This window comes from Rhinolophus sinicus, chromosome 3 (assembly GCF_057876585.1).
Source record: "Rhinolophus sinicus isolate RSI-liver-muscle chromosome 3, RSI-T2T, whole genome shotgun sequence".
NCBI classification, from domain to species: domain Eukaryota; kingdom Metazoa; phylum Chordata; class Mammalia; order Chiroptera; family Rhinolophidae; genus Rhinolophus; species Rhinolophus sinicus.
Genome location: NC_142503.1, coordinates 139,249,927 through 139,262,097, shown reverse-complemented (window position 1 = coordinate 139,262,097; position 12,171 = coordinate 139,249,927). Strand labels below are relative to the sequence as shown.

Genomic DNA, 12,171 nt, shown 5'->3' with positions numbered 1-12,171 from the left:
AAAATGATTTTAGGAATACTTTATAAATTTAAACTGCTATGGAAATATTACAGTATATCATAATTGTCCCAAATCTTTTCAATGGAGAAAATAAATTCTCTGTCTGATAGTTCATATGTTTCTTCTGTGTACGAGATTGTCACCCCTTTTTTCATACCACACATTCAATACATGTATATCCTGAATCTACGATGAGTTAAACTCAGGAAAGTGCATCAATTGCCTAGCTGCAATCTCAGAAGACCAGTAGAGTGTTAGTTTTGTAAACACTGCTGTGTTTATTTTGCCTGATGTACTTGGAATTAGATATAATAGTGAAGTGACTATTGGCTTACTGTGAACGTAATTAGAGCCATCGCCCTTGCCTGTTATATAGGCATACAATATAATTTCACATCTGCTTTTCTTATCACTGTCACTCTCGGGTCTTAAAAAGTAAATTTTGAAGAGTAAATAACTATAAAATTTAGGTTTCAAAATCATTTAAAAATATACTATAGAATTGCTATCTGCCTTAATATATTTTAGAATAATAAAAGTATGACGTGACTTCCTGAAGGACGACAGCAGCAATAGAACTTACTGCCGTTTCCCCAAGGTCTGAGCTTTAGGTCTGAGCTTGTAAGAACTAAGAGGTCTGAACCCAGACAGCCTGTCTTGGATTAACCTGACAGAGCCTCAGGACTCTGGTTCCATTCAGGGGCTATTCCAGGATACTAGTTAGGTGTTTTCTCCCTGGGCTGGGCTTAGGAGAAGCTTTCCATGTTCTTGAACCTAATTGTATTCCTGACACGCAGAGAAGCAGAGCTAAACAACTTATCTGACTGTGGAACCACACCGATTTCTTGGTGTCCTTTGACTAGAGGTGGGGTCTAAGCAAAATCTCCCATGACACTTCCAAGTTCATTTTACTTTGAATTCAGACCAATTATCATAGTTTTCTTAGAACTCAATGGGCTTCATTAAGTGATTTGGCTTATTTGATTTCCAAAAAAAGGCTTTTTTTTTCTTACCAGTTTATGTGGTTGACATTTTGTGCCTCCTTATGTGTCACTTTTAACAAATGTGAAGATGTACAAACTTTAGGTATCTTAAGAAAGGACATTCTTATTAGATTAAAAGTCATTAGATAGATGACTTTTATTCACACAGAATTGAAATGACCTTAGTAGAAGGATGGTAGACTTTCATTTATCATAGACTTGACCTTACAAAATTAAAGATGACATGAAACATTAGTAAATATCTTTGTATGTGTTTGCTTCTAGGAAGATATAATATTCCTAACATTGTTGAATTGATATAATTTATGGGAAACAACAAAATGCGTATAAATTTAGAGTTTTTCAATTTATAATTATTTGCCAATAATTTTTTCCTATTCTGGCAGGAAATCTCTGGCACATTCAAAGGGACTTGGAGAGAATTTAATGAAAGGAACTTTTTACAGATACGGGGTAGAGTTAAGGGAGCCCATAGGACCAGCAATAGAGGGAGCCATTCCGATCCTGAGTCCTGAAAGCAGAGGAAGAGGGGCTATTAGTAGAACCTGGTGAAAGTCCTGTCTGTGGGAGTGGGGCCATGAGACGGGTTATCGCCAGGACTGGTAGAATGTAGCCACCACTAAACCTGCAGCTTAAACTTGGAGAGGAAGCAGGGAGAATGAATACCCAGACCTTTCTCTTCTCAAACTCTCTGATTCTCTATTGTTGCTTCCCATTGGGCAAACCCAGAAATCAGAAGGCCAGGGAGCCTGGATAGTGCAGTCTGCAGAAGTCAGTCTTCTAGAACACCGAGCAGGCTAAAGGAGAGGCGGGAATGAACCTCGAGGGAGGCTGTGCTGTACAGTCCTGAGTAGGGGAGCTTGAGTGTCATACATTCTTACGCAGAATTTTTCATTTCAAGTGTGAGTTGGGCAGATCTCGTTGTCATCTGTGTTCATCTTATAAATTAGAATTTGAGGTGCTAAATCTCCAATCCTGCATCATTATATTCCACGTGATTGTGTTTTGACTTTTCTCCTTCTCTCTCTCTAGATTACAATTCCTAGACCTTCTGCGGCGTCTACACAGTCAACATCAGGAAGCTTTCACTGTGGTCAGCAGCCAGAGAAGAAAGACCTGCAGCCCGTGGAGCCCACTGTGGAACTGTACTCTCCAAGGGAGAACTTCTCTGGCTTGGTGGTGACAGAGGGAGAACCTCCTAGTGGAGGAAGCAGAGTAGACTTGGGGCTTCAGGTAGATCATATTGGTCATGACGTGTTACCCAATGTTAGAGAGTGTGACAAATCCCAAGACCTGGGGCTGAAAGACCTTCCTGACCATAACAGACTGGCTGTGAAGGAATTTGAAAGTCTCCCGAGGGAAACTGAAGAGAAAAGCATTCTTTTGGGGTCAGATAATGAAGATGAGAAGTTAAGTAAAGGGCAGCATTATATTGAGATCTCCTCTCTCCCAGGAGACCTAGTAACTATGGAACAGGATCGCTCCGCTACTACTGAACCTCTTGATATGGCAAAGACGCAGACGTTTAGTGTGGTGCCAAATCAAGACAAAAATCATGAGAAAAAGCTTCTGGCAGTTGGAACTTCAGAAATTTCTCCACAAGTAATTGACCTACATGCTGAAGGACAGTTAGACCAGGTGGCAGCAATGCAAAAAAGTAAGATATCTAAAGATGACATCAAGAGTGAAGCCTTGCCAGGTCACCAGGGAGACCTCGCTACTTTTTTGCATCAGGAGGATAAGAAAGAGAAAATGGTCCCTAGAAATGGAGAGCTATTCCATTGTGTTTCAGAGAGTGAGCATTGTCCCCCATCCCGGAAGGATGCGGTTAGGTCATCCTTCGTGACTAGACACAGCCGTATCCCTGTTTTAGCACAAGAAATAGACTCAACTTTTGAATCATCGTCTCCAGTCTCTGCAAAAGAAAAGCTCCTCCAAAAGAAAGCTTATCAGCCAGACCTAGTCAAGCTTCTGGTGGAAAAAAGGCAACTCAAGTCTTTCCTTGGGGACCTCTCAAGTGCCTCTGATAAATTGCTAGAGGATGGACTAGCTACTGTTACTGCTCCCTTTTCTGAGGAGGAAGTCTTCACTCCCTTTTCAAGACTGGCTGTAGACTCCCCGCTGAGCAGGTCAGCTGAAGATAGCTTTCTGTCACCCATCATCGCTCAGTCCAGAAAGAGCAAAATTCCGAGGCCAGTGTCATGGGTCAACACAGATCAAGTCAGTAACTCAATTTCATCTCAGTTTCTGCCTCGGCCACCACCAGGAAAACCACCCACGAGGCCCGCAGTAGAAGCCAGGTAACACTGTGTGCTCTCCCTATGTTAAGTGTGTAGCACTATTTCTGTGTCTGTTTGATAATATGTCAGTGGTATCATTTCTTTGTTACCTGCTTCTGATTACTGACTTCCTTCCCTGCCTTTCCCAAGCCATAGTAGAAGGGGTCATATTGATCCAGGTTAATTCTTAGCTCTCTCACTTCCTAGCAGTGTGAACCTCAATTTTCTTACCTATAAAATGGGTAGAACATCTGCCTTGTGGTTTTGGGAGGATGAAATAAAGTGGCATCCATCCAAAGCTTCTTGCAGTACTTAATAGCATACAAAAAAGGTTACTTCTCTTCCAGTCCATTTAACTAGATACTCAGTAATTTTCTAGCTTTGACTAATCAGAATCTCATTATAACAGATGTCATTATGATGTCAAATTCTAGTGAACAATATACCATGTCCATAATTTTATGGCTGGGCCATGTAGCAGTGCTGTTTATCTGATTATAATGTATTAAACAAAACAAAAAATACTGTAGGAAATTTCTCTAGGTCTGATGATAGATACAATTATACATAATAAGGCTATTGCTTTAATACGTACTGTCTGGTATACTTGTTTATTGAATATTCTCATGCATAGTTGACCATAGATTGATTATATTTTGAAGAAGAGGGGAAAATATTGGGAGGTGATGAACCAGTTAGGAGTGCTTTCACAGAGCAGATGGTCTAAACTCTTGGAGAAGAAAAAGAAAAGGGACGGTCTTTTTCTTTTTTCTTTTAATAGTGAAAATTAGAATACATTTACATGAAAACTATAACCTGTTCTAGATAGTATGACAATAGGCCTCCACCTGTTATAAGGATTTCTGAAGTGTATTAAAGTGAGATTCTATCTGTAACTCACCTAAAGAACTTGCTACCCTCACCTAAAGTTTAGTTTTGACTTGCCTTAGGGTTTTAGGTTCAAGGGTAACTAAACCTTGGATTTGAAGCGGCAGTGAGATTAGACGTCCACAGGAAGAGGGTGATGAGTAAACAGCAGTTATTTAGCTGAGACACTTTAAAAAGGGGATTCCATGAACAGTGTTCACAGGGACCCTCCTTTTTCTCCTGCTTGGCTTCTGTGCTTAATGCAGGTGGTGTCTGTGGCTTGAATTACTTTGGACTGCAACAAACACATCTTAATTATTTACTATTTAGCACTATATGTGTCCCCTAAAAGTAGCACTTGGTAACTAAGCCAAGCCTGTGGCATTCTGCCAGATAATACAGAGCTGACCAGCTTGGAACTCATCTCAGCACTCAGGGGGAGCTCAACTTTGCCACGTAGATCCTGGCACAGAGGAATTATTTTATTCCAGTCTTCAAATGTTACTATAAGATCCAAGAAGGTAGGCTTAACCCGAATGAGTTTCATGTCATTTTTTCAGAATAAGTGGGTGGTGTGGAAGGAAGAGAAGAGAAAATTTCAGAGAGAAAAAAATCAGTAACTTGTTGCTGACCCGTGATGATGATGATGGCTGTTTGTGTCCCTGCACCCCCCATAGGGGCTAATAGAATCTTGAAGGTTCTTCTCTCACTTTCTTCTGTAAGGAGTGGCATGTCAGCAGTTTGAGGTTTAAACTCTTCAACTGAATAGATTTTAGGCCCAAACAGAAAGACGTTTACAGCAAAGAAGACGTTGCTATTCATATGAATACGTTCTAGATTTAGAATTCTGAGGCCCAAACTCAGATGCCAGTAAGAGGGGTGGCCAGTCCCAAGCTCAGCTCTCCTGAATCTCAGACTGTTGTCAGGGGCAGAAACTGAGGCCCAGAGGAAGCAGTGACTACTCTTTTCTTTGGGACGTTTTTAAATGAAGCTGAAATATACTTTTATTTGCAGTTCCTGCTATTGGTGTGTACAGCTTATGTTGAAGACTTACGTTACGGGCTTCAGTGTTTATCTATGTATATAGTATGTATACAGAATTCCTGTCCTAGAAGCCTTAAACAAAATGGTTTACTCTCTCTCTGTCATGTGCTAACATGCTAGAGACATTTTATTTAATCCGAAAATAAGAAAAGCACACATGCCGTTGGAGGAAGGGGACTAACAACAGTTAAGTGCTTCTGAAAGGCAGACATCCAACTAAGTACTTTACTTGGGTTATTGTACTTGGCTGCACAGTAATGCTGAGATTGATAGTATTCCCATTAAAAGGTAGGAGAGGTTAAATAATTTATCCAGGGTCATGTAACAGGTAAGGGAAAGAATAACTCTATATCCTGTGTTTCCTGATTTCGAACCACATCATACACATGATTTGAGACATTGTGACTTTTTAGGCACACTTGAAATGAATTAAAATGAAAATAATTCTTCTCTGTCTTTTCAAGGCTCCGCAGATATAAAGTCCTAGGGAGTAGCAATTCCGACTCAGACCTTTTCTCCCGCCTGGCCCAAATTCTTCAAAATGGATCTCAGAAACCCCGGAGCACTACTCAGTGCAAAAGCCCAGGATCCCCTCACAATCCAAAAACACCCCCCAAGAGCCCAGTGGTCCCTCGCAGGAGTCCCAGTGCCTCTCCTCGAAGTTCTTCCTTGCCTCGCACGTCTAGTTCCTCACCATCTCGGGCTGGCCGGCCCCACCATGACCAGAGGAGTTCATCCCCGCATCTGGGGAGAAGCAAGTCACCTCCCAGTCACTCGGGATCTTCCTCCTCCAGGAGGTCCTGCCAACAGGAGCATTGCAAACCCAGCAAGAATGGCCTGAAAGGATCCGGCAGCCTCCACCACCACTCTGCCAGCACGAAAGCCCCCCCAGGGAAGAGTAAGTCAGCCAGTAAACTCAGCAGATAGGAGCCAGGCTGCATCTCTGTGAGACGTGTGAGATCTTCCTCCTAAACCTGATGCATGTGTGTCCCTGTACTGTCTACTTAAAAAAATCAGTGTTGTTTTTCTCTTGCAAAAGAAAGTAACATGATAAATTATTTATAAGGAGACATAAATATATGATAAGGAATTACCTAAGGCAGGCAGCAAGCAGATCAGGAATCAATGCCTTTGCATAGGAAGGGGCAATCTAGCAAAGCCAAGGGGGAGAAACTGATTAAATGAACTCTCATTTTTCTAGCTGCCTTTAAAATGAAAGAGTTGAAGGTAGGAGGTGGAATGGAATTTTAAGGCATTTGGCCTCCTTGTTTTTAAGGCTCTACTCAAAGATTATATAGCAAAAGTGAAACTTCTTGTTTTAATATTTTCGTTCAAAACGTCCCAACCTTGGAGAGTCAGAATTGTCTGATATTAAAGTGTGTAAGAAGTCTGCTGCTGAGGAGCCAATGCTGATTTGCGTTGGGCTTGTGTGTTCACCTAGCGTATTGAGAGTTCACACCTTTACTTTGCTTCGTTCCTAGTACCTTCCCTGGATTTCACATTTTTTAAAGTTAGTGTTTCTCACCTGATCCAATTGCTCTTCTTTTAACAATACATTCTAATATGCTTTTAGCAACACACGTTGAGAATTTCAAATTCAGTTACTTTTTTCTAGTCCCCTAATATTTTTCTTTGGAGCACCATATTCTCAGTATGTTTTTATTGTGAGAAATAACTGATGAAACGTGGGTAAGAAAACTTAGGAAGGAAATGTCTAAATAGAGCGAGTTTGCAGGTTTTAGTGCTTTAGGGAGAGAGGGACAGGGTGGGGGTTAATACCCTTCAAGATAGGACTCTTTTCCCGTTAGTTTCCTCCTTGTGGAAGGAAAACTGCCCGGAGTAGACCTTGCTTCCTTAAGTCTTTTAGGTACCAACTATTTCTAATGTCAAACTCCAAGAGGATATCAAGGAAGTACAATACCATGGAATGTGACTGTATGCTATAGAGATTTAGAAAGAAAAATAGAAATTAGGTATGTTGTTGAAGCTTACAATCCTCAAACTTTGTATTTTATACATTTAGCCAATAAGGAATCAGTATCTGGGGAAATAAATTTAGATTCAATATTTATCTTTTAATGTTTTATTACCTGCTTTTCCTGTGCTTTAGTTTGAACATTTTGGCTTCTTGACCTGATTTCCGTGTAATCTTCAATTTATAAAAGCTGTAAGGAAGATCATATTTGTTCTAATCTCACTCTTCTGCTAACAGGAATCAGGCAAAATTAAATCATAGTAGACTTTTTAAATGGGCTCTTTTATACTCTGTAGGTGTTTTTTTGTGTTGTAAAGACCTCCCTAAGGTCAGGAAAATTGGTCGGCTTGCTGTTGAAATTTGCCTTCTAGCAAACATCTGTGCTTTCTCTTCGACCTTGTGTTTGCTGCCAAACCTAATATGGTTGAATTGGGGGGGGGGGGAAAGTATATTTCCTCACCAAGTGAACATATTCTAATGCTGCATTAAAGCTGCCCTGAAGCTGCACTGAACTTAACCTTGTTCTCTTTATCTGTGTTGAGCTTTTTTTAAAAGAAAAAAACTCAAAACACTATTGAGGCATATTTGGTCTCCCGAAAGAAATGTAGCATAGTGTGGAATCTTAATTTCTCTCCGGTTTCAAGTACTACAGAGGAATGCAATGGATAAGACATATTTGCTGTTTACCTGAAGCAACTGTAATACTGGAAGACCGATCCTTCTGTATTATATTGTACAATAGTTGCTGTAATACAACTTGCATGTGTTCAATGGTAAATTATATAAATATTTATAAATATATAGAGAAACATATGCTTATATAAACTCGTTCTTTCTCATTCTCCATTTGTAATTTCAAGATCACAGATGGTGAAATTCCTTTTTATTGTGTGCCTCGCGTACACTTGGGCCTTGCCTAGCTTCATTTTCTGAAAATATGTTCTTGGCATGTGACACTTCAGATTTTTTGCCTGCCTTGTAACTATTGCAAGGGTTGGCAGTCTTCAACAAGCCAAGATAGGTTATTTAATTTTCATTTTTAAAAGCTCTTAATAGGGGAAAAAAATTACTGGGATGTGCTTGTAATAGTGGTTCAAAGATTTGCCATGTTAATCACATAATTCTGTCCTTATGGTTAGAGTGGATAAACTGGGATGATAGTCATGGTCTCATGTAAATTGATTTTTTAAAAATCTCTTAAAAATTACCATTCTACTTTTCTTTTTGCCTCACTTTTTTTTTGGGGGGGGGGAAGTAATTTACAATTAAGAAATTATCGTTTTTCTGTTGTATTAAATTGTGCTAAAAATAGGCAGCTTTAAATCCTGACCTCTTTCATCAGAAATGTATTCGTGGTAACCGCTGGAAAAGCTCACAAGGCTCCAGTTATGGTGTGTGTGTTTTCTTATTGGCATTTCCCTGCCAGCAGTCAAAACTGACAGTGACGGCAACATGGCAACTTAACGTTTTTTCTCTTTCTTGGTTCCTTGTTTTTCTCCCAACTTTTCCATGGTTGCCCCCTTTTCTAAATGGCACCGACAAACAGATCCAGAAACAGCCTCATTGTGTAAGAATATTTTATTTTACAGGTAGAGGAAAGAGTTAACCAAAGATGTTTCTGCTTAATACTTTCAAAAGAACACAGACTATATCTTATATATCAATAGGTCCACTTAAAAATACTAGCTTACATATTTACTTTATGGTTTGTAAAAGCAATTTGTGCTTTTAGATGTTACAAATCTTGGGCTAAGAAGAGAAGTTGGCAGCCCTGAGCAAAGCACTTTTGGCACAATGATTTTTGTTTTTGTTTTATTTTAAAGTATGACACAGAGAACAAGTTGTGGTGTTATAGTTGATGTTATTTTTAGTTCTTTATTTTTTTATTTATTTTTTAGTGATGGCACATATCAGATTTCAGTGACAAACATAGATCATCCAAGTAATTTTAAACCAGTTTGGTTATTCTACCTAAGTGGAACATGATCATTAATTAAAGTCAAGCCAAACTATACTAGAAGTATTATGGGGCAGAAATTAAAGTTATCTTTTGAAAATCAAGTGCCTCGTGGTTTCTCCTATCATAACTAAATTGCTGATTACCTAGTCACACTTGTCCTTATTCTCTGTCTAATCTCTGGAATTACTTGAGTGGAACAGAAGATGGAATTAGCAATAGTTTAGCCCTTTTAGCTAGCATTCTTTCTAAATTATGCTGCCAAATCTCCAGGGTGTACAGGTTGGCTAAAATCAAAATTCCAGTAATTGTTAGCACAGCTTAAAGGCATTTAACTTTAACATATAGTGAACAAAGGAGGAAAATTGGGTCATATCAAATTTAACTTTAAAGCACAGATTATAAACACCTTTGAATGGTAAGTCCTAGGTAGGCACTGTCATTCTCAACTTGGTATGCAAGCTGGCCTTGCTGACAGTGGCATTAGCTACATTTACTGTTTTTTTAAGTTGCATGTTGTGAAGTGAATGTTTTTTGTAAAAGTTGCCAAGTTAAGTCCTAAATAAGTAGCAAAATGGTAATTGAGACCATTTTATTATCCACTTTATATAATTTGCTTTAAAATACTAAACAAAGCTCAGCTGCTTACTAATGCAGTGGACTGGTTGTGCAGTCTTTCTGTTTAGCTCCTAGCTGCTATGGGAACTTGAGGTTCTTTGGTAATCATCAGAGATTCTTTCCAGACCACAGATTTTTATGCGAATGTTTCTATGGTTATAGTCAATCTACAAGGAAAAAGTGTACATTGGTGCATGTTTTATCAACCCAGACACAGATAGTTAAAACAATAATTAATTTTTCTATACCCAATAGCTTTGAATTAAAAATAGATGCTTCTTCCCCAAGAGCAGAGGATTCTTTGTTCTAGGAACTACATTCTTTAACAAAAGGAATTGGTGATAGGAGACACAGGATCCAGATTTTGGAATTTAGTGTCTTGGGGAAATAAAAATATATCTTACTCTGGCTATTTGAAATTATATTTACTTAGATAAGTCCAGATTTAGTCTTGGAGATCAAAATTTTCACATTTTAAAACAATTTTCATTCCTTTATATTTGTCAAAACCTGACTTTTGTTAGAGAACAATTGCTCCTGTCATGCTCATGTATTTTGGGATTGTTTGCATTCACTCTTAACATCTGTCCATTTCTGCTTTTGTGTGTTTACCGCAGATGTTGGGGCTTTGCCTAAAGGGAGAGAAATTTTAGCACCTGTATCACTGAAGCAGTAGAATGGTTGACAACTGCATTGTTTAACTTTCTTGAGTCTGTGTGGTTCAGTAGACAGTTTATTTGCAGAAGTTACTTACCTATGCTTTTAATACAAAAAGTATCACAGGATTAAGGCATGGAAACCACTATGGTAGTGTTCACATGTCGGTTTATTTACCCAAGTTCCTAAACCACAGGTGCATACTTAGACCGTAACTGAGAGAAGGGAATAAGGTGGTTCTAGAAATTCTGACGTGTCTCTCAGATGCCCTAGTCCGGGGTTCTGGGTTCCTTGACCTGGATAATAGGATTCACTGAGGCAGATCCTTGAGCCCATGTGCCTGTAGAATTTACTGATGACATAATTTTACACACTAATGATGGATAGGAATTTTCTTTCTTTTCAGTGGTTTCATAGTGTACAGAAGTGTTCATTCACCCAGTTAAAAACATTTAATAAACTAAGTTTTTGTATAAACTACCCTTGCCATCTGATGCTTCCCCCCCCCCCCCCCATAATGTAAGTTTAAATCTATAAAATTTCCTGCACAGCACTTCAGCGTACCTGGGGTCTGTGTGTTCTTCACTCACCCACAAGAGTAAGCTTGACTGATTTATTTTAGGGAGCAACCCAGGGAGGGGAAACTTGGGATGGTTTCAAAACTATTTTATTTTTAAGCCATTCACCAGATAGGTAAATCAGTCACTAAGGTAAAAAGTATTTAGAAATACAGATAGGAAGATAAAGGAAACATAATGTGCCACTTGGAGCTCTGAACCTGGATATGGTGAATCAAAGAACCATCAGATAACCCAGGCTTGAGCCCCCCCCTCACTTTTCTCATACACAGTCCCTGGTCTCCTTTGTGACTCCTTTCCTAAAATAGCCGGTACAGATTTCATTAGGCCATGTACTTACAAGTTCACAGCTTTTAGGGAAAAAGAGGGAGCGGGAAAACATCTAGTTTTGCATTAGATACAAATCCTGAAAGTTAGGAACTAATGGCAGCTGTTAAACCAGATTAAACCGCAAACCAGAAGAACTCTTGTTGAGCAAGACCAGTAAGTTAGCATAGCGGACTTTAATAATTCTAGTTTTCTCCCTTTCTTTTCCTCTTCATGAAATCAGAGGGATGAGAAACTGCTCTTTGAAATGCCTCCAAAGGTATTGTGCCCCTTTCTCTTCCAAGCAGCCCTCTTTATGCATTTTTGCTCAGGCAACCAAGGACATAGAGTATTGGCAGAAACATGGAGTGCTTTTGTATAGGCCATCTGTACATAAAAGTGTAATTATTTATTTAATTTTCCCATTTGTATCATATTAAAGCTTTGTACAGTGTTTTAAGTTCTGTTTTAAAATTATTTTGTATTTTATTTTTATAATCTAGTAATAAAATATTCATTCCGCATGCAAACTCTAGTTCTATTTGTGTGATGGCTTGGATTTCAAAAGTGGTAAATATTATTTTTCTAATTTAATAAAATTATTGAATACACCAGAGGTTCAAAGATCAACAGTGAGCTGAAGTGTTACTAGAAATGCAGTACCACGTTCAGAAGTGACCTAGAAAAAGAAGTGCCGAACTGAATACGAACTGCAGATAAAAACCCTGCAGATAAAAACCAGGGTTCAGGGATACGAGAGATGGTTCCGTGTGTAATAAAAATGAAAGTGTGAAAAGCACTCTTTCAGTCCTTCATTCTCTCTGGCTGGAGGTACTTTTTCCTTCTGCACAGGAAACAGTCCAAGCACTAGAGTGGTTCCTTTCCC

At 39.0% G+C, this 12,171-nt stretch overlaps 1 protein-coding gene across 3 annotated transcripts in view; it reads left to right on the top strand.

The window, feature by feature from the left end:
• The window catches only part of TTBK2 (tau tubulin kinase 2), a 130,338-nt gene extending 118,518 nt beyond the window's left edge, over positions 1 to 11,820 (top strand). For all 3 annotated transcript variants that reach the window (XM_019725389.3, XM_074327861.2, XM_019725390.3), the window contains 2 exons: positions 2,037 to 3,304; positions 5,659 to 11,820. In XM_019725389.3, the coding sequence (XP_019580948.3) occupies positions 2,037 to 3,304; positions 5,659 to 6,121 (1,731 nt within the window). In that variant the 3' untranslated portion in view covers positions 6,122 to 11,820. The remainder of the gene's footprint in view (positions 1 to 2,036; positions 3,305 to 5,658) is intronic.
• Positions 11,821 to 12,171: the final 351 nt, after the last annotated feature.